At 45.4% G+C, this 27903-nt stretch overlaps 1 protein-coding gene across 1 annotated transcript; it reads left to right on the top strand.

Moving 5' to 3' along the window:
• Positions 1 to 1744: 1744 nt before the first annotated feature.
• Positions 1745 to 26024, top strand: LOC147889942 (uncharacterized). Its single transcript, XM_087391000.1, has 5 exons — positions 1745 to 2083; positions 2222 to 2272; positions 2363 to 2479; positions 18149 to 18223; positions 25743 to 26024. Exons 1-5 carry the CDS (start codon positions 1868 to 1870, stop codon positions 25806 to 25808), a joined length of 525 nt encoding a protein of 174 aa, XP_087247126.1. The 5' UTR covers positions 1745 to 1867; the 3' UTR covers positions 25809 to 26024.
• Positions 26025 to 27903: the final 1879 nt, after the last annotated feature.

The following is a 27903-nucleotide window of genomic DNA, read 5'->3' as shown; positions in this document are numbered from 1 at the left end:
GAGGGGGTAAGAGGGTAAGAAGGCGAGTAAAGGAGGGGTGCAGAAAATGGAGGTCTTGAAGAGAGAGATCCGGTAGGAGGAAGTAGGGAGTCAGGGACCGAAGAAGAGCCTACACTAGGGGAGGAAGGGGCTAAAAGGGAGGGTAGGTGGGAAGAGGTAGGAAGAAGCTGGGTAGGGACGGTAACCGGAAGTGATGGGGGAGATGGAAGTAAAGGAGATGGGGTAGGAGCCACAGGAGGATTGAGTAAAGGAGGTGGGTAGGAAAGGGTTGGGGTGGAGGCAAGGGAGGTCGTTGGAGGTGGTGGGGAAGGAGATGTTAAGGGTAAAGAAGAACTTGCCTCTTCAGCTCTTGTACTGCTGCCTATGCTTTTATCTTTCTCTACTTTTGCTCCTTGGGGGGCCATGGTGGAGCTCCTTGTTTGTGGCATCTCCTTAGTCCTGGAAGTGCTGAATTCTCTGTTGGTGTAGCCCTGTTGCAGGCGGGGGTTACTGGAGATAGCCCATACAGGTCCCGTGCAAGCAGTAGCCCTGTGAGGGCTAGGAATCTCGGTGCAAAGCTGAGGGGGGCCTAGAGTGGCCCCGCAACATACAATTGAGAGAGAGAGAGAGAGAGAGGGGCAACGTAGGTGAGCAGAGAGGCAACGTAGGCTAGCGGGTAGAGCAACGTAGGTTAGCGAGAGGGCAACATAGACTAGTGGGTAGAGTAGCGTAGGTGAGCGGAGAGGCTAGCGTAGGCTAGTGGCGGAGAGGTTAGCATAGGTGAGCAGTGGGGCATCGTCGGCTAGCATAGGTGAGCAGTGATGGGCGATGGACGTCAGATGGGCACGATGAGCAAACGGGAGACGGACGATGACGACAACGGACGTGACGAGCGACGGACGGACCAGAGACCTGAGTGACATGAACAGTGACAGATGTGAATAGTGACGGACGGACGTGGGGAGCAGACGTGCACGGAGATGAACGTGAACAGTGACGTGCACGTGGACGAAGACATGAATGGAGACCTTTGGAGACAGATGTGAACGGACGGACGAGAGAGAGAGAGAGAGAGAGAGAGAGAGAGAGAGAGAGAGAGAGAGAGAGGGGGGGGGGGGGGAGGGAGGAAGGGAGGGAGGAGAAAAGGATGGAGGGATTAAAGGGATGCAAAATAGCAACTACAACTTAGCCCAATCATAACAAGATGAATTGCATGCACGTGGTTTGCCCGAAATAGTGCGCAGAGAAGGGGGCGAATTAAAAGGTGAGAGAGAGAAAAGAAGAAGAAGAAGAAGAAAACGAAGATGGAGGGTTTCAAGGGATAAACATAGCAAGGTGAGGACTTTAAGGAATACAAATAGCAAGTGCAACTTATCCCAACCATGTTTTTGTAAACAATAAAAGCCTGAATTTTCTCTTTAGGAAAAGAGGCACAGGTCATTATACCCTGCCCCCTCTAGGCAGGATGGGAATTTAGAACAAGTGAAAGAAATGAATGACTTTTGTTATTCATAAGGCTTGCCCAAAATGTAAAACAAAGGAGGTAGTGAATAGAGAGAGAGACGGAATGGCAATAAAAATGAGGGGCCTTAGGTCTTGAATGCTCACTGCCAAGCTCGTCTCAAAGCCATTAGTGCACTTAACTCCCACTTGCCGACAACCAATCAAAGCATCACACCTATTTTAGAAGCTAAAAATTTCGAATTTCTACTTTACAAAATGAGAAGATTGCTAAGGCTATCGAGAGGGGAGGCCAAAAATGAACATTTTTAGTTTCTAAAGTGGAGCCTTCAATCAGACCTTCCATGGGCCGTCCAAAAAACAAAACACGCACAAAATAATATCTACAGTACTTGCATACACGGTTGGGAGTAGAGAGGAATTCACAATGGCCGTAGCACAAAATGCATGCTTGGGAATCTCGCAACCTCTCATCATCTCTCGACCGGCCTTGTTTCCATGCCTCTCTACCCTTCGTTTCTCCTGCTTTCATCCTTTTGAGCCTTATCTTCCCTGCTCACGCAAGGAATGGCGTTTTCTGCCAGTTAGGATGGGATTGAAGGCAGTGCAAACCTACGATGCGTCATTTGAGCTGAAGCCTGAGGTGTCGCCGTTGCTCCTTTCCTTTCTATTCGGTAGACCCTGTTTATTGCCTTCCTCATTCAATTGATGCTTGTGGGTCAGGAATGCTATGTTTCGAACGTGCATCTTATGATGCTGCGTTGCTTTTTGTGATACTCAGTGTAAAGAGAAACTACACAGCCTCTTGCGTTCTGTAGCCTTTCGGAATCAGGTATCCTGCCTGTCTCGGAATCTCCAAACGTACTTGCTGGTGTTGGTTTTGAGCTCTCGAAAGTCTATCTGATTTCTGGAGGTGATGCAGGTAGGGCAGCAATGTGCCCAGCAATCAGGTTCCACGAGTTGCTCAGAGTACGAATTCACAGGAGAGCTTTTTCAGCCTGTTCCATGGAGCATAACCACGAAGCACGGCATGCCCCAGGTGAGTGCCTCTTTATCGTCTGTAATTCTGCGGATTTCTCTTCCCGTCAAGGTATCATCATATTTGGAAACTTTTGGATCGATTTTTTAACGTCGACATGAACTCATGCGACTTGTGAAAAATAGGGAGTCGTTGAACAATGCAAATGCAAGTAGAAACTCACATTCTCAGGCCAAGTCACAGTAGAAGGTAGTCCACACTCACTTTATGATCAAGCAACCGTTCGAAGCACATAGTAGAGGCACAATGACAATGACGTCACTGAAGGAGCTATACTTGTGCAGATGATTTACATCCTTACAGGCAAAAATGCTACATAATAATATTGCTCCAAGGTGAGTCAAACCTGATATGAAACGTGCACTGTCCTAAAAGCCCACACCTGCAGCACCTGCTGTACTCTCTTGCAGCCAGAGGGCTGCATATGCTGCTCCAAATCTCTGCACCTTGTCCACCGTGTGCTTCTTGTTGAGCTTTGTTGGAGAATCAATGCTCCACCCTCTAGACATCCTTGGATGCTCAACTTGTAAGGGCCACAAATGAGGAGAAGCCACGGTAAGAGCATAGGAGGTGGATGAATGCATCGGTTATCACTGTTCAGCCATCTGTCGGTCTGATAGAAAAGCTGATATGTAGGCAGTACCATATCCTGTCAAAATAGCCACAGAGTAGGCTAGCTGCTGATGGCAGTTTGGCATGATCATGTGGCAGCTACAACTGCAGATCCTTGGCATCAGGTCGGATGATGAAATGGCAAGTCAGCCACAAGGAGCAGCTGGCTGATGCCATGTGGCAGGTCAGGTGCTGCTGGATCGGCCAGCCAAGTTGGCCTTGTCACCTGCTAAGGTCTATCATGTCACGTGCTAGGCCCCCTCCCCTTCTCTCTTTTGTGTGAACATTTCTTCGTCAATTACTTTCATTGTGTGCGCATGTGCATGTCAATAATGACTCGTGCACCAGCTCGGTCTTCCCCAGTGGTCACCTATACCCTCCCCAGCATTTAAACCCATGGCATCAGCACCTATCTCTAATCTGTTGGGGATCCCCTCAACTGTTGTGCCAGGTAGGCAGAGAGGGTGGAGGCCTCGTGTCAACCATGGTGGCCCTTAGGTCTACAAAGGGGGGATGACCACTTGAGCTGCCCAAAAAAGTCCACGTGAAGACACAAAAGTTCAAGGGACAACTACATGAAGCTGCAGAGGCTCATGTAAGGAAGCTCCTCACGGCCTGCAAGGCTAAGGGGGTGTAAAACGAGCATGCCTTCTTACGCATTTTCCCCTCTTCTTGAGAAGATACTGCGGATGTATGGTACAGTCTACGAGTTGTCCACCATCATGATGAAGTGGGGGAGAGTATCTCTGAGCTGTACACCCTGCCTAATAATGGAGTGATACTTCTTACAGGGTATCAGAGACAAGTGGGTTTTCTTGAGAAGAAGATGTTTGCAGAAGCGATCTAGGATCAGAAAGGATCTCTAAATACTTCATTCACATAGGACTCTGTGGGAGCTGTAGCATCAAAGCAAAGGCTACCTAGGGCAAGCACTACTCTGGAGAGGAATCTACTGCAAGGGGAGGCATCAAATTCTCGACATTCTAAGACAAGGAAGATAATTTCAGTTTGCTGCCTTTTTGTGACATCAAGTTTTCAGTTCTTACCTCTGCTTTTCTCAGCAAGGTAGAGAGCCGAGATGGTCCCTTCCTGGGTTCTTCCCATTTGCAAGTTTGGGGAGGGAAAATTTGATGGGTCTAACTATCCAATTTGGGATGTTAAGGTGGAGAGTCTCTTCACTTCTTGGAGCTTTGGAAGGTCACAAATGGTTCCTGAAACCCGGGGCAAAAGGGATAGTTGCTGTTGTGGTGCCACCAGATGCAACAGTTTTGCAGGCATGGGAAAGTAGGAAGCGGATGCATTCTCAAACACAAAAAGCAATGTGATTCTGCTAATCTATTTGGTGGATAGTGCTGCATGGACTACCTTGAAGGATCTACATGTAACCAATAATTCCATAAGGATCTTGAATCTCAGCCTCTTAATTATTATCTGCCACCTAAAATGGACTTCTAGAAGCTGATAGGGTTGCTTATTGTATGTCACAAATAAAAAGGTTTTGTAGTGAGTCTTTTCAATTGTGGCCCCTAGGTCTATGGTCATGTCTAATCTGAATGAGGTTTTGTTGGCAAACTTGACATGGCCATGCTGCTTTTGGGTGGCTTTTTGTCTCTTAGAACCAACTTTATGCATTGAAGCTAGGAGTGTGAAGAGGTTGAGGAGTTCCTCAAGAAAGGAAGCCTACTACTCCTTAGTCCAATAGGTCCTATGGTCTTTGGGAACTCCTCCCATGACACCCAGGAACTGAGCCTTGGCTTGTTTCCTTAAGCTTAGTTCTTGCTTTTCTTAGCATTTGACTCTCATTCTAGAAGTCATGTCCCAATAGCTTGCCTTTCAGTAAAGCCTTGCTCTCTTGGATTAGCCTGGCTTTTCATCGATCAGCTCTATCCTCTGGATCTAAAATTGATCTGTGCTAGCTCCATTCTCATAAACCAAGGTGGAAAATCTCAACAAGAGATGGAACCATTTCCATTCAGTGATTCTCCTCACCACACTTACTCATAGATTGGATTCCTTAACTAGAATATGTAAGGTGTTGACTGTCAAACTATCTTAAATGGTGCATTGCCCTATCAGCTAGATTTAGATGCTCGTTTGGGAGAGACTAAAATGAAATCGTTTAGAATTCACAAGCAGTTGTAGCTTGAATGAAGAGATATTGGACTACTTTTTGATTCGCCTTCTCCTTTAGTGCTAGGCTTCGTTATGGCTGAGTCTGCCCTTCACCTCCGGAGTGTCGACAGAAACTCAGTACGAAGACTTTGTATAAATGGATGCTCAAGTATGTGTGGGTGTGTGGATTTGTATGTGTGAGATGTAGGCATGAGAGCAAATAGACTGAAAATATGTGCAGCAGGGTATAGGAACAGAGTTACCAGCTGAAATTGAGCTCCCAACGCAAAAGCCCCAAATTTGGAAACCCTGAGTGACGACGTGGCACAATGTGACAGTCCTGAACCTGAATTTGGCTGAAAACTTCAATTTTTGGAAGGATTTCAGTTGCCAAGCTTGTCCAAAGTGTTGTATTGACAAGTTGAAGGTCCAAATGTCAAAAGCCCTAAATTTTCCTGTTGGAAATTAGGGTTTGACAGTCAAAAACTGTCAAAATGCAGTAGGTTCAGCAAAGGGGTTGAAACTTAGCAGATCTTGTTGAGAACAGGCTGGACAACCCAAGAGAGACTCCTGGAGAACTTGCATGGAGTAGATGCCTGCTGTAGATGAGGATTTGTCACCTGGAGGTGCCACGAGGTAGAGCTGTGGGCAGATTGCGAGCTGGAAAAGTGTATCCAGCTAGTCGCCTAGCTAGAAGAGGTACCTAGGATAGAAATAGAGACTCTAGAAGGGCAGCAGCAGCAAGTCGAGATGAAGGAGCAGCTACAGGGTGGCTGGAACTGCCTCAAAAGGTTTTGAACTGAAGATGTAGCTGCTGGAGAACCCTGGAGAGTGCACTAGACAGGTCGCGATTTGCATACGCTTGCTGTAGAAGTGACCCGAGGTGAAAGGACAGCCGTACAAGGCCTAAACCAGCTGATGGAGATCTTTGAAGTGCTGTAAACAGCCGCCTGTGAAGTCGCCTATCAAGAGAAAGCTGGAGAAGCCAAGTTAGCGCGATGAAAAGCTCCTGGAAGTCCCTAGAACTGCTCACGAACCCAAAAACGAGCTGTTGAAACAGTTGACCAGCAAGTGACTAGCTCCCAAAGAGCAATGGAGGGGCTTGGGGAGGCTGGAGAGTGCTGGGGAAGTGTCACGGCAACTAGAATGAAAGAAAATGAAAGTACAAAGTACATGAAGATAGACCCTAGGACTAAGTGTCCTAGGTGTCACATAGAACTAAATGTCCTATGTGGCATAAAAGGCACTAAAACACTAAAGTGCCTATAACTATGCCTGCAAGGCACATACCAGAGCCCATAGGGCATCACCACGACCGGGAGAAGATGGCCTACATGATAGCATATTTTTATACTATGGTCTACGCCCACTGTTGGGCGCTGATGACGTCAGTGCGCATGCCATAGTAGCTAGACCCTGCCATGCGTGATGGAGTTTATGGTTTTCAACCTTATGTGTGACTATCATGAGATTGAAACTGCACTATGTTGTGTTTTTAGAGGATGAGTTTGGGAATGTTCCTGGATTCATCTATGTTTATGTATATCCTTTAAAGACACACTAGGGTATTATGAGAAGTATCAATGAAGAATCTATTATATGGATTTAGAAATTAATTACAACCTACTTGCTCTTGTAACTTTCTCACCTTAAGCAGTATATGATAACCTGCCCAATGAGTGAAGATCATATGAACCTTCTGGGAAGTAGAAGCATGGAGCTAGAGGCAACAATGATGTTTTCGATCGTGCATGGAAAGTAAGCGTATCTCTTTCTCAATCGGGTTTCCATTGTTGGTCACATTGTGAAACTTGGGCCAAAGAAAAGAACCTCCGAGTATGTGTAAGATCCTACGACCTTCAATGGTAATGTTGGAGGTCAACATCTCCTGATGTCACCTAGAGAGAGGGCTTGCCTAGTGAGTGAGGATAGCATAGAGAGTGAGGGCCTGTGTTGTGGGTGTGCCTGCCCCTCGTGAGAGTAGGCTAGAGTGGTTGTTGAGTGCCATGGAGGTGCCCAAGCGGGGTACAGGGTTGTGTGGGCAGGTGTGCCCTGTAGGGCTGCCCTTTAGGTACCTCTTAGAGCCTCATTTATGGGCTATGGAGCAGAGGGTGGGCAGACCTGTTGGTCGGCCACCTTGGTGGCTTCAATGGGTCGGCCCACGTGGCCAGGTCGGCCCGTCTGCAGCAGGGACTCAACCTTGCTATAGGGCCCTAAGGAGCCCTTTTGTAGGGCTGTAGAGTCGGCCATGTTGGCCTGTTGGGTCGGCCACTATAATGAAGGGGCAATTTAGAGGACCTTTAGAGGCCTCTTAGGTGGGAAATGTGGAGGGACTATATAAGTCCCCATCCACTCCTATTTGTGTACCTTTTGATGTGACATCTAATCCTATTTGTGTACCTTTTGATGTGACATCTATTTGTGTCTGTACCAAGCAATGGAAGCAAAGGTTCCAGAAGAGGTGCTCTGATACCAATGCAATGAAGGAAGTCTACTGGTATAGGCAGCGAGTTGTGGCATCAACTACAAGTCAAGCAAACCACTCAGACTCCAGCCAACGACTCCTAACGACTAGACGTGGCCCTTCGACTCGGCCCTTTTGCACTAGCTGAGATTGCTGGCTGCAATGCTACTCCTAGCCCCAAACGAATCGATGCTCTCAAACAGATGGAGGCCCTAATCAACACCGTTGAGTGTATCGATGTGGCTTGGATTATCTTCTTCAAGCAGACGAACTAGATGACCATAGGCCCCCCTGCAAGTAGCGTCGCCATCATCTCTGGCTGCTTGTTAGCCAGCGCCTCTCTGTTCCAAGGCCTTGACTAGCCTCTCGTTTCAAGGCCTTGGCCAAAATAGACGCCTGTCGCCTCACGCCATGTGCCACCCTTGCGTCGCCTCTGTAGACAAATCCCACACGGCGCCGCCCCGCTTGCAAAAACAAAAGCGCTGCCTCTATAGACAAGTCTCATACACTTGTCGCCAGTGCCATGCACCCATCGCCAGTGCCCTCCAGCTCCACCCACACCATCGTCGTGACGCCACCATCCACGCCTGTGCACCGCCTCCGCCTCGCCGATCGCCCAATTCCGCCTCCTACAAACCTTAGCCTACAAAGTTTTAATTCCTAGGTTAGATTTTAACCAGGGTTAGTTTAGTTAGTGGGTTCGGTTTAGGTTTAGTTAGTTTGGGCCTACAACAGGGTTTTGCTGTGTACTTCTTTGAGTCCATTTCATTGCCTGCATTCGAGCTTCTCTCCCGAACAGCCACCATGCCAACCAAGCGTGTCCCTCCGGATACATTGCACGATAGTGATGAGGCTGCTCAACATGAGCAATTGCCTTCCATAGTGGGGGCATCCACTGGTGGTACAGAGATCCCTACAACTCAGCCTCTCTCTCGACCTCACATGGGAGCGAGCCTTGGGTTAGTTGACGTCACATGAGGCACACATGATCTTTCGGCGGTTGACACGCCGCCAGAGACGAGCCTTCCTCACACATAGGATGGATGAGATCATCAAATCATTTCACGGGGGAGACCCGACCAGTGGATGGGGACTTCTTTCAGAGGGAAAGCCACCCATCCTCATCAGTGATCTGGGGAGTGTGGCACACTCATGCATGCTCCCTATATGATGTCTCGAGGTAGACACCGCCGGACACGTCCTCTATGCCCAGGCCCACGACTTGTCATCTATTCACTACGTAGAATGTGTGGGCTGCACTTCGCCAAATCCAACAACACGAAAGCACAAGATCATGAGGGCCTTCAGATAGAGCACTTCGCACATGGGCAGGAGGTTCTAGCATCGATTCTTGCACATATGTTTAACCTTGCAGTTTGTCAGGACTTCCCACCAGCATGGAGCACCACCACTATCGTACCAATACACAAAGCAGGAGACCTCATGGACATTAGGAACTGTCACACCCTCATGATTGGCCACACATTGGCCAAGATCTATGGATCGGTACTAGAGAGGGAGATCAGCAGTCATAGAGAGGCACGGGGGCAGCGAGCACTAGGGCAGGTAGGATTCAGGAGGCAACACTCTACTCTAGACCACATTTGCACCTTGAGGGCTGTCATTGAGGAGGCGAGGTTCAGACATCAGAAAGTCTACGGATGTTTCGTAGACTTTCGTAAGGCTTTCGACACTGTCCCAGGATCCTGCATGATCAGGAGACTACAGGAGATGTAGATTCTAGAGACGCTGATCTGGGGTGTGATGAGCCTATATGAGTCAGTCAGAGGTAGGGTCTGTGCTCCAGGCGGTCTATCAGATTGGGTGGAGAGCACCATTGGGGTGAAGCAGGGCTGTCCTCTCTCACCGACTCGCTTTGGACTCTGCATCGATGAGATCACATCTTTCATAGATCGCCTAGGGTGTGAGGGTTCATTACTAGGTTATCTCCTCATACAGATTTTGTTATATGCTGATGATATAGTCCTTATATCTTCTTCAGCGGAGGGGCTGTAGAGAGATCTGGAGGCATTAGAGGTGTTTTGTAGTAGAGAGAGAGACCTGACGGTCAACCTTGGAAAAACTAAGGTTATGATCTTCAACACCTCAGGAGTAGTGATTTGCCGACTTAGTTTCACCTATCGTGGCGAGCCAGTCGAGAGTGTGCAATCGTACACATAATTGAGAGCAGTTTTCACAGGTCCGTCTTCACGATGAACCATGCAGCCCAGGCACAGCTCACACGAGGGTGTAGTGCTTTGGCTAGACTAGAGCGACAATGCTTCTAGGCGCACTTCCAAGATCGATCGACGAAGGTTTTTTGACACACTCGTGCGACCGACTGCCATGTATGCAGCACCGTTTTGGGGGTGCGATCTTCCAAGGATAGACTGGAGGAGCTTCGAGCGGCTACAAATGACGATGGGGTCCAGGCGACGAAAAGCCACGGAGGATTGCCCTATCCTCGAGCAGAAGAGGTACATACTTAAAAGCAAGTCTTGCAGCTTGCCCTTAATACTAACTTCTAAGTCCTGATTTCTCTAATCTCTTAGCTCTAAGTTTTAACTTGATTTCTTTTGGTAAACACCAATTTTTCAAAAAAGATGATATATTAGCGATTTGGAGGAAGAGATGGGATTGGTTTCATAGGCCAACCGACACTCCAGTATGCGAGTAGCTGCTAGCATGCCACATGGCTTGCAAATTAGTAAGTTATTGCAGCCAGCAGTAGTCTAAATTCTAATTGCTTTAAAGTTTATATGATGATTTTCTAATTATTTTTATATTGCAAATTGCAATAGAATTGAAGAGGATATAGTGGAGTTCCGCAATGACATGGGTCATTTCTCCTGTGCAATTGCCAAGGAAAGAGACAACAGGCTGCTGGCTCTTATTTTGTGGGAGAAATTTGGGATTTTAAATCCCTTATTGTAGACCCTAGCTATTCGCATCCTCTCACAAGATTGCACATCAACTCCAGCTGAGAGGATATGGAGTATATGTGCAGACATACACACCAGGTATATGTAAGTTCTTAAATGCTCAGTAGATTGTAAGTTATAACTTATATTTAAAAAAATAGCTTTTAGTCTTCAATTGACTTCTCTGTCCTTTATAAATTATGTCAGGTTGAGCATGGAGCAGCTCAACAGATTGGTGTATGTAAATGCCAACCTACGTTTGCTTGAGACGTACAAGTCTGCAGATGGTACTGGTAGACCATGATGCCCACAGAAGGGACAGGATGCTTTCAATCCTTCCTTGTATCCTCAAAATCTTCATGGATCACTTTAAATACCAACTGAGCCTCATGGGAGGCATGAACCAGGTCATCTTGACCGGCTATATGCTTTGATTTTTGTTATGTGAGAGTCTCTCTTTAGTAGAGTAAGTCTTGTCAACTTGACAACCAGCCATCCTGCAACTAAAAGAGTTTTGAAAGACTGCTATCAATCCCCTTAAAAACTGAACTGAGTTAATGCACAGCCGAGAGAATGAACACCAAGACGGGAGAAACTGTATATGCTGAAATTCAGAGAATACCAAGGAGAAGAAAGGTACAGATTTACAGCAAGAGAAAAGAGGAGGAGAATGGTGTATTGACAGTTAAATCTACACTAGGAGAAGAAAGCAGGAGAACCCACAGGAAATGACTGTAACAGATAAGAGAAAGGGCCAGGCAAAAAAGGCGAAAGCAGAGCACACAAATCTGGTATGGAAAAAAGCAGGACAGCCCATGAAATTCACATGTCAGAAACACACACACACACACACACACACTTTTTTTTTTGTGAAACCAGTAACTATATTATTAACATGAAATCAATGTACATGACATTAGACTCCAAAAGAGAGCCTAATGGAAGAACTCAAAAACAGTCAGAAAACACTTCAAGGCTAGTAGCATCCAAGTCCCTCGCAGCATAACTATCATATAAAGATTGCTTGAGGGACATTCTGAAGAAAGCATATGCCTGAGGAAACTGTTGTCCCATCCTAGAATGCAATCTCTGTGTCCAAATAGTCCATAGTACCCAAGAACGAGCCCAGTGAGAGAAAAGGAGGAATGGAGACATTTGAGATGAGAAGCATCCAAACATCCAGAAGAGTTTCCCGAATCTGATAGAGGGAAACCGAAGCCGCAGCAAATGAGAGACATGAGTGATCAATATCTGAGAGTGCGGGCAAGACCATAACAAATGGGGAACTGTCTCACGGTGATGAGAGCAACGGGGGCAGGAAGGGGAGGCAATGCGATGTGCTGCCAATTTCACTTCAATGGAAAAAGCTCCCACTATACATCTCCAAAAGAAAAGCCTCTGTTTCAATGGCAATTTAGCTTTCCAAGTTTTCTTGAGTTGTGATTGCCACCAAGATAAAGGCCTATCCAAATTCCAAAGAGTGTTGGCATGCTTATCAATCCATGGCGGTGGAAGAAGAAATTTGTAGACCATCAAGGAGGCCAGATTATGCATTGAAAGTGAACAGGTAGCGGGAGATAAGGAGGTCAGATTCCAGTCCAGTAATCTGTCCTGTACAAACAGTGGAGGAACAGGAACAAATGGCTGCAACATAGTTGTAAGTATTCTCCAAATGGGCCTATGATGCATACCCAAGGGTAATGTCCTGCAAGCTTGTGGAAATGAAAGCACATAACCATGTTGATCCACAACATCTCCGACAAATCTTATGCCCAATTTCATAAGATTATATGCTTTAATAGGAGCCTGTAAAGCAAGAGGCGATTCAAACACCTTGCTCCAATGGATGCTTTCCAGGCGAAGAGAATTACCATGATGGGAAGAAGCACCTGACCATTTAGCATAAGAGAGAATCCTCTTCCAATCATGAATAAAAGCAGTAGAAACAGGACAACCAGGAATTTTCCCCTGAAATGTGGTCATGACTGCTTCCCAGTGATCTGTAATCCAATGCCCATATGCATGGGACGTCATGTTTCCACACATAGCTGCTAGCATAATAGCCCATGGCTGTTTTTGTTGTAAAAAATCAGCAGTCATAGTGCTCTTTCTTGCCAACATTTGAAACTAAAGATTGAGAATATTCAGTCCCCCATGAGTCTTAGGAGAACAAACAGACTGCATGGGAAGTAGTTGCAAAGCCTTTTTTTTGCGCAGGCATATGCTAATGATTCATATTTCATGCCCAGGAATTCTCAAAATGATCTCTCTCATTTGATGCATACTGTGAACGATTTTGGCATAATTGCTGGACTGCATATTAACTATTAGAAATCAAATCTTCTAGCATTGAAAGAAGCTGATTGGCATGCACTTCTCTGGCCAGGCCACATTATCTCTTCCCATACTATTGTGAGGCATTTAGGGTATCCCATTGGCTGGAATATCACCCCTCAACAACAGCTCAAATGGGTGCTTCAAAAGATAAACAAGAAGTTGGAATACTGGCATTTGTCCACTTGGCCTCTACATGTTCGACTTCGGATACTACAGTCTATCATTATGGCATATGTGCAATTTTATCTGCCTCCTCTTCGCTGGTCTTTTAAGCATTTGGCTTCCTATATGTCCCAGGCTATGGAGATATTTTGGCTGTGCCCCTGGAATTTGTAAGCCATGAAGCTGCCCTGTATCTACAAGATGGTCCATATGCAACAATAACGGATGAGTAGCAATGGCATACAATAGCGAACTAAGGGGGCAATCTTGTCTCACTGAGCGGGTCATAGTCCATGTTCTTGACAACCCACCACCAAGCAAACACTGCGCGGTGGCATGAGAATAGAACCAGTAAATAATATGGACCAGCCGAGGGCCAAATCCCAATTTATGCATAGTCTGAGAATAAAATCCCAATGGACAATATCAAATGCTTTCGCAATGTCCACTTGCAGAATGAGAACATCTTGTTTAGAATATTTGACATACTCAATTGCAAGCAAAGCATTGGAGATATTGTCAGTAATCTGTGTTGGAAAGATCACCTCCCCATCTGTAAGCCCCCATATGAGGAGAGCATGGGGGAGGGAGACCTAGGGCAGAACCCAACAGAAAAAGAGAGAAAGGGGCTGCCACATAGACAGCATCATAGCTGTCATGTGGGCAGCACATCTAGGACTGTTATGTGCAGGACAGATGGACAGAAAAGTGCGGAAGCATGGCTGGGACAGATTGCGATGGATCTAGACAGGAGGTGCATTGTCTGCAGTAGATTTTGGGGGGGGTGGACCCTGTATTTATAGGGCATCTGCCCTTGAAAGATGGGCCAAGGGCCCTTGTAATGAGTGCCCCAAAAGGGCAGCCCACAGTCCCATAAATGGGGAGCTGTGGGGTCGGTTTTCATACAGACTGAGTCGGGACTGAGTCGGTTTTTTTGGTACAGGCCTTGGGGCCTATATAAAGAGGCCATTGAGCCTCATTTCATTATCACTTGCAGCAGCAATTCCACCAGCAGAAGGAGCAGCAGTAGGGCTATCTTTGGGCCTACAGTCAGGAGGAGAAAGAAGTACCTTGTGCTGCAGACAAAGCTAACAGGAAGCTGCCCACCTAGACTGGTTTCCAGACAGCAAGGTGGAGAAGATCATTCTAGACGGAAAGTCTACTCACGCTCGAGGTGGAGCACGCGGACTCTAGTCTAGAGATAGCCAGCAGATAGGAGAAGGACTTTGTGGTAAGATCAGAGGACCACACCATTGGTGGGACTCTGGATCTGTCTCTCTTGTATTGTGTCCATAGTTGTGGACGGAAATATATTATTTGGTGGTTTCTCTATCTAGTTTGGTTCATTGTCTATTGATGAGTCTGCACACCTATTGAATGCACATAAGTAAAGAAGTTTGTGATTCCACACCCACACCGCACAGTGTGTGAGCTCCTGGGCATTATTTCCGCTGCGTGTACCCTCTGTTGGGTCATTTCTAACAATCTGTCTTCTGGGAACAAACCCATACTGCCTGGGATGAAGTCCTGCTTGCAAGATAAATCGAATCCTGAGGACAATCATTTTGGCAATGAGTTTGTAAATGACTGGCATAAGAGATATGGGCCGCCAATCAGCCATTGTCTCACACAACCTTTTTTTGTGGATCAATTTGACAAGGCCATGTTTCCAAGAAGAAGGAAGAGATTGTTCTGCCCAAGCATGATCGATCATAAGAAGCAGAGTGTTTTTGAGATCACCCCAAAATGCACGGAAAAATTCAACAGTCAATCCATCCCAACCAGGAGAGCTGCCTTTACGTAAATGACTCAAAGCATCATCATGTTCATTAAGCATAAAGGGATGCTCCAATGCATGAGCCTGTTCCGGAGACAATATAGGCTGAACATGCATAAGAAATTGAGACCTAGCTGCATTCACTTGCATTGAATGATCAGGCTGAGGAGAAAAGAGATGCTGGAAATGACTAGAGCATTGCGATTCCAATTCTGATTTGGAGGTGGTCCAGGTGCCATCATCTTGCTTGATCCTGCAAATATCCTCCTTTCGCCTATCCGCATGCAGGCTTTTAAAGAAGGCTTTGGAGGAGCAGCCCTTATCCAAAAGGGGTTTCATGCGAGCTCGGATTTGCCACTTCTTTAATTTGTGAAGATCATTTTTATGGATGATATGAACCGCATAAGCACAAGAATCCTGTTCAGAGGAGGTGAGCTGCCTATAAGAGCTGATTACATCCATTTGTTGCTTGTGAGATTGAGCCCATTTCAGCTTAAGCCTGAGGTCTCCCATGTAACTCTGTCCATAATCTTGAACAACAGCCTGCAAACGATGGGCAAGACTGATCCAAGCGAAATCCATGTCCTCCTGAGCATGTAAGAGGAGGGGGCGGACAGCCACTCTTACCATGTTCTGAAATTGTTGATGAAGCAAATAAGCACTATTAACATGGAGTAGGCGACGATCAAAAAAAGGCATATCATTTGTCAAAGGTGCTATAGATAATGTCAAGCATACTGGAAAGTGATCAGATAGCAAGAGGGAATGATCAACCCATAGTGCACATGTGAAACTAGCATACTGCTGAGCATGCAACAAATACCATCTGTCAAGTCGAGCCCAGTAATGAGTAAAGGCATTGTGACGGTATGTATAGCCCATATCTCTATCCCTTGTTGAGAGCCATAAATCTTCTGCATGCAAGATAGGAAGCATATCCTCCCAATGTCGAAGCTCAGTGGGGATCATGTGAGAACGATGAGTGGTGTTGTCTTGGATGGCAGGCGAGTTATTAAAGTCTCCACACAAAAAGGCATTAGACAGCCATGGACATTGTTTGAGGGAGGCCCACATTCGAGCTTTTGTCGCAGAAGTTTGAGAGGCATAGACAGATGCTATTTCATAAAGATCAGCATGATAGATGCATTTGATCACCATCCAGCAACCCTGGGGGTCATTGTAAGCAACCGTGGGCTGCATATCATGTTTCACCAGCATGCATACCCCCGAAAAGTGCATTGTACCAGCATAAAATATGCCATAACCAGCAAAGTGGCCTTGCTGGCCAGCCAAGAAGTGTTGGTTGTGTTCCTGTAAAGAAATTACATTGGGGTGCATTCTATGTACATAGTGCCAAAAAAGTCTCCACTTATTGACATTACAAAGACCTTGAACATTGTATGTAATACAAGTGATTGAAGTAGACATAGAAGATATGTACAGCCGAACCAAAAAGCATAGTAAAAGTATAAGTTGTCAGGCCTCAGCCATGACATCGAGGTCCACCTGGCCTCCTGGATCATTAGCTCTATAATCCTCATCATTGTCACATACAGGGATGCCCTTCTTGAGCACATCAACCCACAGTTGAGAAGTGAGGCTATCAGCAGGGGTAGAGGCCTGACCAGCGGTGGAAGTAGAGGCATCCCAATGGCGAGATTGTAACGGTCATAGCTTGAGCGCAAATACCTTTTTGGGTTGCTGCCAGGCACCTTGGGGAGAGGCAGGAGATTTTGAAAATTTGCCCTTTCCCTTATCCTTTTACTTGGCTGAAACCTGAACCACATTTTCTTTGGGAGGGACAGATTTAGATGCCACATCACCCAACTTGCTAGGCATAGCCTTAGGCCCCGGACCATAAGTTGGAGGGGAAGTATTTTCTGGAGCAATAAGTGTAGGTGGGAGCTGATGCAGGACTACAGGGCACTGTGAGGCTAGGTAGCCAAACATATGACATGTGAAGCAAGCACCTGCAAATACTCCCCATTTCAAATCAAAATATTTTTCGCCCAAGGGAAGATCCTCCACCTCTACCGCAATGGAAGGAGGGGTTGGGTGATCTGTATCCCAAAGAACACAAAACCGATTTCGATTACCCGAAGGACGGGGTGGGCATACAACTTGCCCCAAAGTAGCTGCCAGACTTGGTAACTCAGCCCTCATATAACCCGGAAAATCCACTACCTCAACCCATATAGGGCAGTGATATCGAATGAGACCGTGATAATCCTTATTTGGCGACCATGGCATGACATGCACCATTTGTCTACCATAGAATAGAGGGGACATCTCCAATATCAGCTGACGATATGAGGCATCCAAAAAGTGCACTTCATAAAAACCTCGAGAAGCAAAGTATACTCCTTCAACAAAGCATCCTCCCAACAAAGCCTGAACCCACTAAGCTACATCATTTGCTGAAGGTAGCTTCCTTGGGAAGAAAATGATAACTGCTTGCTGAGAAAACTTTCGGAGAGGAGCGACCAATGAGGGCAGCTTCAGCTTATACTTAAGGGCTGGGGAGGTTTGGCCCACTCCTTCTGGCTGTGATGAAATTCATCCTTGAGCATGTCGAAAACATAGTGAGCATCTACAGATGCTGAGGTAGAGAAGTCGACTTGCTGTCTTTTGGAGTCCTGGGACAAGTCCTTCCGGGAATAACTTTTGATATGATCCTCCATGGAGGTAAGCAGGGCAGAATTGATAAAATGGCAGAAAAAAACAGAAACTGTACGGCAGGGTTTGTACAGGGCAAACAGCGCGGAAAAAGTACAACGGATAAGATGGGACTGTACGGGATGCTGACAGGGCACGCAGGGACTGTACGGAGGATAATCCAAATCCCGTGCATCCAGACCCCCCCCCCCCCCCCACACACACACACACGGGATTTGGATTATCCTGCTTACTCGTCATACAATGAAATTTTCTGATTTTGTAAGTGTATCCTCTCTTCTTGAGGAATGTTTTTTGTAATATAACAGCAAATGGACTTCACCCCCCAAAAAATGTGTGTGTGTGTGTGGGATTCTAGCCTCATTAAAGACTTCTAATTGTGCTTGCCATTTGTGAAAACAAGCATGTTTGGAGAGTGGCATAAGCGCAAGTTATTATTCTTAATGCTGCATTTGCTGAACTGAATCAATGTAAAAAGCTCTTGTTTATAAATGTTAATTAATTGAGGGTTGAAACCTTTGAATGAGTTTGTTTGCGGATTGAGAATATGCTGCATTATGGTGGGTTTCTGAATTCAGCTTGACATTTTTTGGTGGCATTTCTTCCAGGAATTTGAAAAATACTTGGGCAGTGCAGATTTTGCCATTATTAATGTTCCTCCTAATTTCATGTTCCAAGCAAAAGTAAGTTATTCTTTGAACTCGTATATGCTTGACTAAAATTTTCAGATTTTTAGCTTTATGTAATCACGGATGCTTGATCTTTCTCTCTGCAACTCCTTGCTGTTGATGAGTGTAGAAACCCTATAGATTGTTGTTTGATGTGCTAAACATGGTGAACTTCTTACCTTCCTCTCTGTCAGCTCTCAAGACTTGATTCTCTCTTATAACTATGGGCTTGAATTTTGACATGAAGGGAGGTTTCTGATTTCTTCTTAGAAATACATCTTCCTGAAAGTTTGGACATATTTCTTGCCACCATACGAAGCTATATTTATAGGCCCAACAAGATTGGCGTATAGGGGAACCTTAGCTCTCATCTGCTCAGATTTTGTAAATGGGAGTCCTTGCGTCTTCCCATATACAGCCCTTCAAAATGACTTGTGGCTATAGCAAATCTAAGGCATCCACCTTGGTAAGCCTTTTCAAAGTGCTAGCTTTCGACAGTTACATGTGCCATGCTCTTGTGCGAGAGTTAAGTAAGGAGCGGCTTTGAAGAGGTACACGTGTGTGTGCCAGAGTTAAGTAAGGAGCTGTTTTGGAGAGGTATATGCATGCTGTTTTTCCACTATCTTGCCATTAAACAATTACAGACCACCATGTTTAGTGCTTAAGTCGCGAGCCTTCAAGCAAGGGTCTTGGATGCTGCATTTGTGTTTGAGGACGTCAGTTTGGTCATCACATATGGCTACGATTTTAAAGTATACTTTCTTTGAAACCTGGCACGTACTGTACATTGTTCATGTTCTTCACATACTTTTCATGTATCAATGGACCGATTTAATAACCAAAACTAATTCCTTTGATATATAATGTGCTTGCTGGCACCCAAGTCTATCAATCAGGCATTATCATCTTTGCACTTTAACAGTAGGCTAATCTCATCGGCAGTGTAGTAAGTGTTCACCCTCAGCCTACTCTGACTAATTATGCTTTTCGTCATCCAATTCTGAAGGACACCTTCATCATAGGCATCACACATCTGCAAAATTTCTGGATGTCCATCTGTGGGGGCTGGTCATCATTTTGAGGCATCAGATTGCTATTCAATGCTTGCCTATGTATCGATCTCAGATAGAATGGTTGAGAGATGCATTATCAGAGGTCACTTGGACTGTGTGCATGTCATTTCATGTTCTTCCTGATTGCCCTGCTCGCAGCGCTCCTTTACAAATCCTAGCTACTTTCATTTCATGCCATATAATGACCGTGGAATGTGAAGATCAAAGTCTCCATAGAGTAGGACCCATGGGAAAGAATTCACACCATCGACACTATCAACAAGGGACATTATATTGCGGACCAAAATGCTAAGGGAATATGCGTACTCCAAGCCACTCATTTCAACAAATTCATGGAAACATATCTAGCCAATGAGTTCTCAACAACAAAGCTAGAAAATTTTTATGAAAAACAAAATGCAACTTAGAACCATTGATGTCTATTGGAAACCCTTTTACAAGCAAATGCATAATCATAGATTTGTAAGGGACCCAAGTTCTATTTTGCATTAATGTGGTAAATTGAATAAAAATAAAATGAGAAACAACCATAAGTAAAAGAATTAGCATTTATCCTTTCTTTTCTCCTTTTTGAGGCTCTTAGCATTTAAACTTCAATGTAAAGAACAATGGCACTAATAATATACACGATATTTAAATAGAGAAGAACATTCAAAAATATTTTCAAAACATTTAAATAGAGAAGAACATGAAAAAATATTTTTGATTCCAAAGAATAGCAAGAGAGTTTTAATTATAGATTAATGTATCTTTACAAGAAAGAAAATGCTTAACGAGTCTTTGTACAAAAGAGTTTGATGCTCGAGGTGACGGGTAGTACCCATGGCCTTTCCAATGAATGAATGGCTCCTCTCTGGCCCAATCCACTGCCTCCCAGAAAGTGAAGATGTTATCCAGGATGCTACGCTCCTGGGAAAAACCCGTCTGCTTCTCATGAATGGTATCTAGGAGATGGGGTCTCAGACGTAGACTCCAGACCTTTAAGTGTAAAACCGTTGGAGAATGGTCGGACATTGTGGTGTCTGCTAAAATGCGAGTGGAGCCTTTGCGGAGTAGAACCCAATCCCCAATATAGAATCTATCCAGACACTCCAGTAGCCCATCCTGCCTCCGTTGGCTGAAAGAGTATCGCAGGCTCCCCGAGGTCCTAGAAAACTCAGGCTCTCGTTGAGGGTCCTTGTCGCGGATCGCAAAGATGAGCAGCTCCCAAGTGCTCCTCTCCCCTGCTGGCATCTCTGCAAAAGAGGCTTCTCCTTGCTTATCCTCCAGGAACTCAAGATTATTGAAGTCCCCTCCAACAATCCATGAGTCCACCTCTAGGAGGCAATGCATGAGTTGTCGCCTCAAGGGCCTCTAGATTATGCTTTGAAAATACTTGCAAGATCAGCTATTTATCAGGGTGTCGGCAAGAAAGACAACGTTGGATCGTAAAGTCCATCAAGGAAAGGCTTGATGCGATAATAATTGGATCTTCGAAGAATTGGAATTTGGAGGTTGCTCCAGCTCAGTACCTAATAATAGGTGCCAAAAGCCCTTTGTTTCTTTTTTCTTTTCACATTTAGAATCATGGCACGCAACCCCCCCTGGGCGTACTCATGCACGCTTCCCAAGGTTACATGAATAACGAATGAGTGGATTGCTCCACCTATTTTCCTTTACGACCAATGGATGTAGAACCCATACAAGTCTCTAGTCTCTTGCAACCCTTACTAGGACTTGACAGATTTAGTCTTTTGATCTTTTAGTTTACTAACAAAGTCGGTAACCCACTATAAATCACACCACAAGAATAACTATTTACAACTCTGTACACATCTGGTTCCGACAACTACTAGGTGATCTCTCTAAGGACTTCTGTCAACTGACCCGCTCTAGATCATGCCAGATTCAACTGGAATGCAAAATTGCTTCCCTCTTCAGGAATCAGCGTCCTTGATGATAAAATCTGGGTTGCTCTCAGTCTTAAACTGATGTATGGCTGTTTACTCTTCCAGACTATCATGTAGGTATTCTAAATAATGTGGGTGGCTTTTTGCACTCCTTGGGAGCTGCCATGTGCCCTCCCTAAAGCAGATGTACTAGAGGGTTTCTTGCTGTCCCATAGACCTTTTGGTCTCCAGTGGACGTTAATAGACTTTCTTTCTTTCTTTCTTTCTCCATATCTGATAAACAAGTTCCTAGGTACCCTTAGATAGAGGAAGTTGATGCCAAGCGATCAGCACCATAAGTATCTTCCAGTTTTGAGCATGCATTTCTCCTCGGTCTAGTATTCTTGCTAGCTTGTGTCTTGCATTTTCCTCTAGTTCTTGTAACATAAGAATTCCATCAATTAGTGAATGAGTGGGTTGTAAAAATCATTTTAACAAAGATACATGAAATACTAGATGTACATCGCAATCTTATGGTAATTGTAACCAATAGGCAATCTTGCCTATTCTCTTTAGAATTAACCACGGCCCACAAGGTTGGAGTGATAGCTTAACTCATTGTCGTGTAGCTAATGACTTAGTGTGCAAAGGAATTGTGAGAGAAGCTTTCTCCCCTTCATCGAATTCTCTGAGAGGTCTTTTCTCATCGGTGTAAGTCTTAGCCTTGTCCATGGCTTGATGGATGTAAGTTCCAACGTATTCCGCATTTGGATTACATAATCTGCGGCACTAAGCGCTTGTTGTGAAACTCCAGTTGTAATTGGATTAGCTGGTCTAATCCATAAATCAACTCAAAAGAACTCATCAAATCATCCTTGAATGGAATGTTTCCTGTTTGGGAGACACAGCTGATATCATTATGATCCCACTCTACTTGTGGTATTTCCTTCTTGAGACATGCAATCCTCTCGTTTGCTGTGTAATTCTCTTCTTCATTAAAAGGGCCAAGGCAATCCTTGAGCAGCCCTCCAATGCGTAGTATCTTCTTATTGTGTGCTATAGCCTGCTGCTCTTTTACTTCTGTGTACAGATCTACTTTGTTGGGTTTGCTGTTTGCAACAATGGCCATCTCTTCCTTGGTTGAACTCACCTAAATGTTGATTATTTCCTTGACCTTGGAGACAAGAGTTGGTGCTGGTGGAGATGTGCTGAATTTTTCCATAGCTTGTGCAATAATTTCTTGCTCGCCTTTGTTCTCCATCTCGTTCACCTTTCTGCTAAGAGTTGCAACTAGCAGCCTGAGCTCTCTGACTTCATGCTCCAAGTGGTAAATGTGCTTCTGAGGGTCTAATCCGATCCTTTTCCTGTAGGTCCAAGCATAGTGGCTGGGTGTTGGTGCAATATTGGAGTAAGACGGCTTACTGACGGGGGTCGTGGTGAAAGTCTTCACCTTCGGGAAATCCATGGTGGCCTTGCAAATTCTCCAAGCCCTTCACTGAAGCTAACCCCCCAGGTTGAGCCAAGCTCAGATGGGGGTAACAGGCTGTACAGAGGTGGCGGCTGTGTACGGGGACCCTGTTGTACAACGGCCTGTGTACAGTGACGATGAGCTGGGACGAGAGAGAGAGAGAGAGAGAGAGAGAGAGAGAGAGAGAGAGAGAGAGAGATGTATTAACGTTCGCAGAAGGCCTCGTAGGCCTATGGGACAAGGTACAAAGTACACCAAAAGGGATGATCTCATACAAGCCTGCTCACTAAGGCCCTTGCTGAGGGCTAAGACTGCTAAACTGATAAACAGGGATAAACAGAAAAACTGATAGACTGATAAACCAGTAAGGTACAAAGTACACCAAAAGGGATGATTTCATACAAGCCTCAGTGGGCTGGAGCAAAGGGCACACTGAGGCCCTTGCTGAGTGCTAAGACTGCTAAACTGATAAACAGAAAAACTGATAGACTAATAAACTGATAACTCTACAGAGATCAATAGCGAGAGAGAGTGTCTTTTAAAACTCCTTAATGAGTGCTATTCCTCTGTGGTACAATGCCCCCTTTCCATCCTTCCTCTTAAGCTTGGCTAATCCCATTGCTTTATCCTTCAGCTGAGCTCTTGTAAGTTCCTCAGCTATCCATAGCTTAGTTCCTTTCAGCTCGTAGGATTGTCGTACGATCTTGAGTTGCTGTAGCTTCACCATCCTCCTTAGAGCTATCAGGCTTGTCGTCCTCTTCTGCTGTCCAGTCAATGTAAGGCATGGCTGCTTTAACATGTGCTAAGGTATCACTGAATGAATACTCCTCATTGTACCATCCATATGGGAGTCGCCCAATTCTGATTTTTAATGCATTGCCCTGTTTGGCTTCATGATCTGTAATCTCTTCTTGAATATCAGCTTTGTTTACTTTGCCACAATGACCTCTTGCTTGGCTGTCTCCATTTCAGTTTGAACCAAATCCTTAATTGTGGAGACTAACTGGAAGGGTAGGTGCGGAAGCCTTGCTTGACTTTACAACCTTGTCCATTACCTCCTGCTTACCAGGTCCCTCAAGAACCTGGATTCTAGCTATAGCATTGCTAATTGTGTCCTAAGCTCTCTCACTTGACCTTGTAGAAACAATATGCTCATGGTATCCATTAATGGGGCGGCCGAAGAGACCTCTTCTCTCATATATATGTGCGTAAGGAGAGGGTGTTTGAGGTGCAACTGGGGCATATCTCGCCTTGTTGAAAGGGGCTGCTGGAATTGAGGGAGTTTTCAAAGAAGAGGTAGCTGAACTAACCCCCTAGTTGAGCTAGGGGTTCATCCCAACTCGGGGTTCAACCCTCAATGGAGAACCTTTGACATGCTGCTGTATATACTCCATGCTGCTGACAAGACCTGACGGAGCTGCAAGTGACAGACTCTGGCGGCGCTACAGGGTGACCAGAGAAAGGCTGCAGGAGGACTTAGGAGGGGGCAGACTGAGGGCTACGGGGGGCTTTGGATGGAAGCTATGAGAGGGCTACGGATAGCTACAGACGAAGGCTACATGATAACCGGACGGAGCTATGGAAAGGCTACGACCAGACGGGACGGAGGTCTACGAACCGGGGGGGGGAGGGGTAGGAGAGAGAGAGAAGGGGAAACAAGAGATGGCTCAAGTGTGAGGCTTCCATGTCGTGGGTGAAGCCAAAGTGGCTTGAGGGTGAAGGGTGTATTTTGTGGAAGCAACTACTATTTCCATCTCTCTAGCTCCTTTTCTCCATTTTGGTTAGGAAAATATGGGTAAGTCGATGTCCCTAATCCTCAAAACTTGATTATAGAATGTGAGCTGTTTCCCCAATGGCCACTAGCCAATGATACTAGCACATAGGACTGAATTGAAGGGTGGGGAAGAGGGACGCGGAAAGAAAGTTAGAATGGGGGAGAAAGGGGGGTGGAACAGCCTCCAACTGTTCAAGACCTCACAACAAGAGATGGGCGGACATGGAGCTGAGGAGGGCCATGTCTTGAAGAGGCCAGGGCATCTGCATGCGTGGCTCAAGCCTTTAAGTTGCAACAAAGCAGAAGGGGCTGGAAGAAGGAGAAGGGTGGAAAAAGGGCTGTAGGGGAAGGTGGGAAGCAATGGAAGGCCCATCAAGGTAGAGAGAGGGCAGAAGGAAACAGAGGTAGGGTGGAAGGAGGAGGAGATGCAACGTAGAGAAGGGACACATGAGGCTAAAGTGGTTGAGGGAGGAAGGAGGGGGCTTGAGTGAGGCAGCTAGTAGCTATCCATGCCAACACATACGCAGGGGCATTACCTTTCATCACTTTCTATTTGGAAATACAGCAGCTCTCAAAAGTCGGTAGAGGTTTTGCTGATGTCACACTTCAACAGTTCCCAAAGGTAGGGACACAGGAGGCTAAAGTGGCTGAGGGAGGGAGGAGGGGATGTGGGTGAGGCAGCTAGTAGTTATCCATGCCATCACATATGCAGGGGCATTACCTTTCATGGCTTTCTATTTGGAAATACAACAGTTTTCAAAAGTAGGTAGAGGTTTTGATGATGTCACACTTCAATGCCCCGACATTCAACATACAAGCATGGATTCTCAGATGCTGTTGTATTATACTGCAACATATAGATTCTAGGGATGCAGTCATATATCAGGAGACATGTTTGCAATTGTTCACGTCATAATTCAATTGCTCTTCAAGGTTAGCATCAATTGCTCTTCAAGATTAGCATTCATGAACGGGTCCTTGTGCAGATACCTTATGTCGTGTACAAGAGTGTCTAGTGATCAGGTAGTATGCATAATGCCATTGTAATTGCGGTGCATGTGTACAATCAGTGGTTTTGTGCCAGTTAATCATTTGCCTGCCTCGTATGGTTTTCATCATCATCGTCAGAGAGAGTTCTGTGTCGGAATACAAGGCCGTAGGTTGAATGCGTTATTTTTTTTACAGTATTCAACAACGTGGAAACCTGTGTGGGCACCTTTTTTTTGGGGGGGGGGGGGGTTCACTGTTTCCAATCTGGCTCTTTTGGTGGGATTTGGAGTGGCCTTTCCACTTCACGGGGTATATTCAGAGTTGCACAGTATGATCATGCTCTGTTTATATCTTTTTGCAGATTTTCAAGCCTTCCAGACTTTGTGCTATTTTCAAAAGAGTCACAGAATCAGTATCTGAGATCTAGGTCCTCATAAAGAGGAGCTTAACTTGAAGTTAAAACAGTTTTACAAGAAAAGGAGCTTATCTTAGGTCAATATACATAGGATGAACTTTTACTTAGCCAATGGAAATGGAATTTTGAGACGACAAGGAATATACAACATTAGTACTTAGAAAATTATTATTGGGCTTGGCTTTTGAAGAAAGTAAAGTGGCAAGTTATTGCAAAGGTTTATACTTTGTTTTTCATGGAAAGCCGTGTTGAATGGTTGTTGGTTGTCAGAGGTAGAGCCTCAACCCCTACCCCTTTCCAAATTTCTTGTATTCTGAGAAGTCGTGTTCAGTTACTGCACCTACCCCCCCCCCCTCCTTTCCCGCCTTCTTTTAACACACAAACACACTCACACACATAAAGACATACGGCTCTTCCAAACAGCGTTGGTGCCCAGAAAGTTAGTGCTCATTGTGTAAGCTCCGGATATGTCTAAAAGAGTGCCAGAGGAAGCCAGTAGAACATTTGTTCTGGTTTCCTCATAATATGAGCTTTGGGTTTAAAGATAACCGGTGAAACTCTGAATAAGTAATTGTATTATCCTTTGCATGATGATCCATAACACTTTGGAATTGTAGTTTCCGTCCTTGTTCGGCCAAAAACTTGACTTGAAGGAGTCTTCAACAGTTTCTAAGACATACTTAGTTTTCTGAGTAACTCATCCAAATTATACAGCTCTCTCCCAAACAAAGTCCTCTTGAATCATCGGTCTCTCTCTCTCTCTCTCTCTCTCTCTCTCTCTCTCTCTCTCTCTCTGCGTGTCAATGCACAAATCAGGCTCAGGGTTCCTCCCTCCATGTCCACCAGACCAGAGTCATGGTCAACTGGTGTGACCGTGGCGCTTGTCCGACGCAGGGCCACAGCTAGGAAACCACAGGGGACCACATATACTGACTGACATTAATGCTCTATCATGGATTTTATGCCACTGCAGCCTGGTATACCACGGAGTCTCTCATGGACTTGGCTCCTCCGCTAGCATACAAAGGACTATCACAGTGATGTCACATTGCCCTGCAGCTCCCGTCCTCTCCATGGGCTCAGACACTTTGTATTATTGTTTTATGTTTATGTTGTACTTGTCTTGGTTGCAATGCCTGCGGCCAAGGCTCTGCCTATTTGGCTCTTTTTAATTCTTATAGACCCTTGGTCTTCAAAGATTTAAATAAACTTTATTTCTTTCTTTTTCTGCCACTAGCTGATAATGTGTCGTTGGCAGGCTGCTATAGTGTTGCTCATAACTCCTAGTAGCCTTCAAGGTTTGCCATGCTCGTAGCTTCCCATCTGGAGCTATTAATGGCCGTATGGGTAGCAAGGGATTCTTCTTGCTCATAGCTCCCATCTGAAGCTTCTACAGCTACATGGGGTAGCCCACAGGAATCCATTGTCTTCTGCCTACCGATAATGCTTGTCTAGCCTATTGGGGACGGTTACAAGGCCTCCGTCCTTTGTCTTTTCACTCAAGACCATGAGGTGTCTCAACCCTTGTTCAGCCTCTGTTAGATGTCAAATAGGATTGTGAATAGGCCATGGGGACCTTCCAGTCACTGAGTCATCAGACAAAGACCTTCCAGTTGCTCACAAGTGGAGTTGGGGGACGAGGACATAGCCACCCCCCATAGGTTAAGCGGAGTCACGTTGCAGCAACAGTCCCATCACAGGCCCACCATTTAAATGTTCATCTCATTGCTGCCATCTCCAAAATACTGAGATCCATCTCCGAAATCTACAGCACAATCTTGAACACAATGTAGTTAGCCAGCAAGAAAGCACAGTTTATAGATAACAGCCAGGAGCATACACAGACAACAAGCAAAATATACAATTTGCATTGCTCTTTCATAATCCTCTGGTGGTGCTTTCACTTCATCTAGAACATGAGGTGTGCTTTTAAATGAGGGGCGAGAAGGTTTTGGGAGAGGTATCCCGAAAGATGCTCCCACCAGATGCAAACTCCACATTGGTTAGGAAATGCAGTGCTCTACATTGATGCAAATTCCACATTGGCCAGGAAATATAGTACCAAAATGAGGAATGTCTTTTTATATGCATGGGAAATTCGGGCAAC

The sequence above is a fragment of the Dipteris shenzhenensis genome, chromosome 19 (assembly GCF_047967505.1).
Source record: "Dipteris shenzhenensis isolate YYH24624 ecotype China chromosome 19, Dip_SZ_1.0, whole genome shotgun sequence".
Taxonomy (NCBI): domain Eukaryota; kingdom Viridiplantae; phylum Streptophyta; class Polypodiopsida; order Gleicheniales; family Dipteridaceae; genus Dipteris; species Dipteris shenzhenensis.
This window is presented reverse-complemented; position numbering and strand designations above follow the sequence as displayed.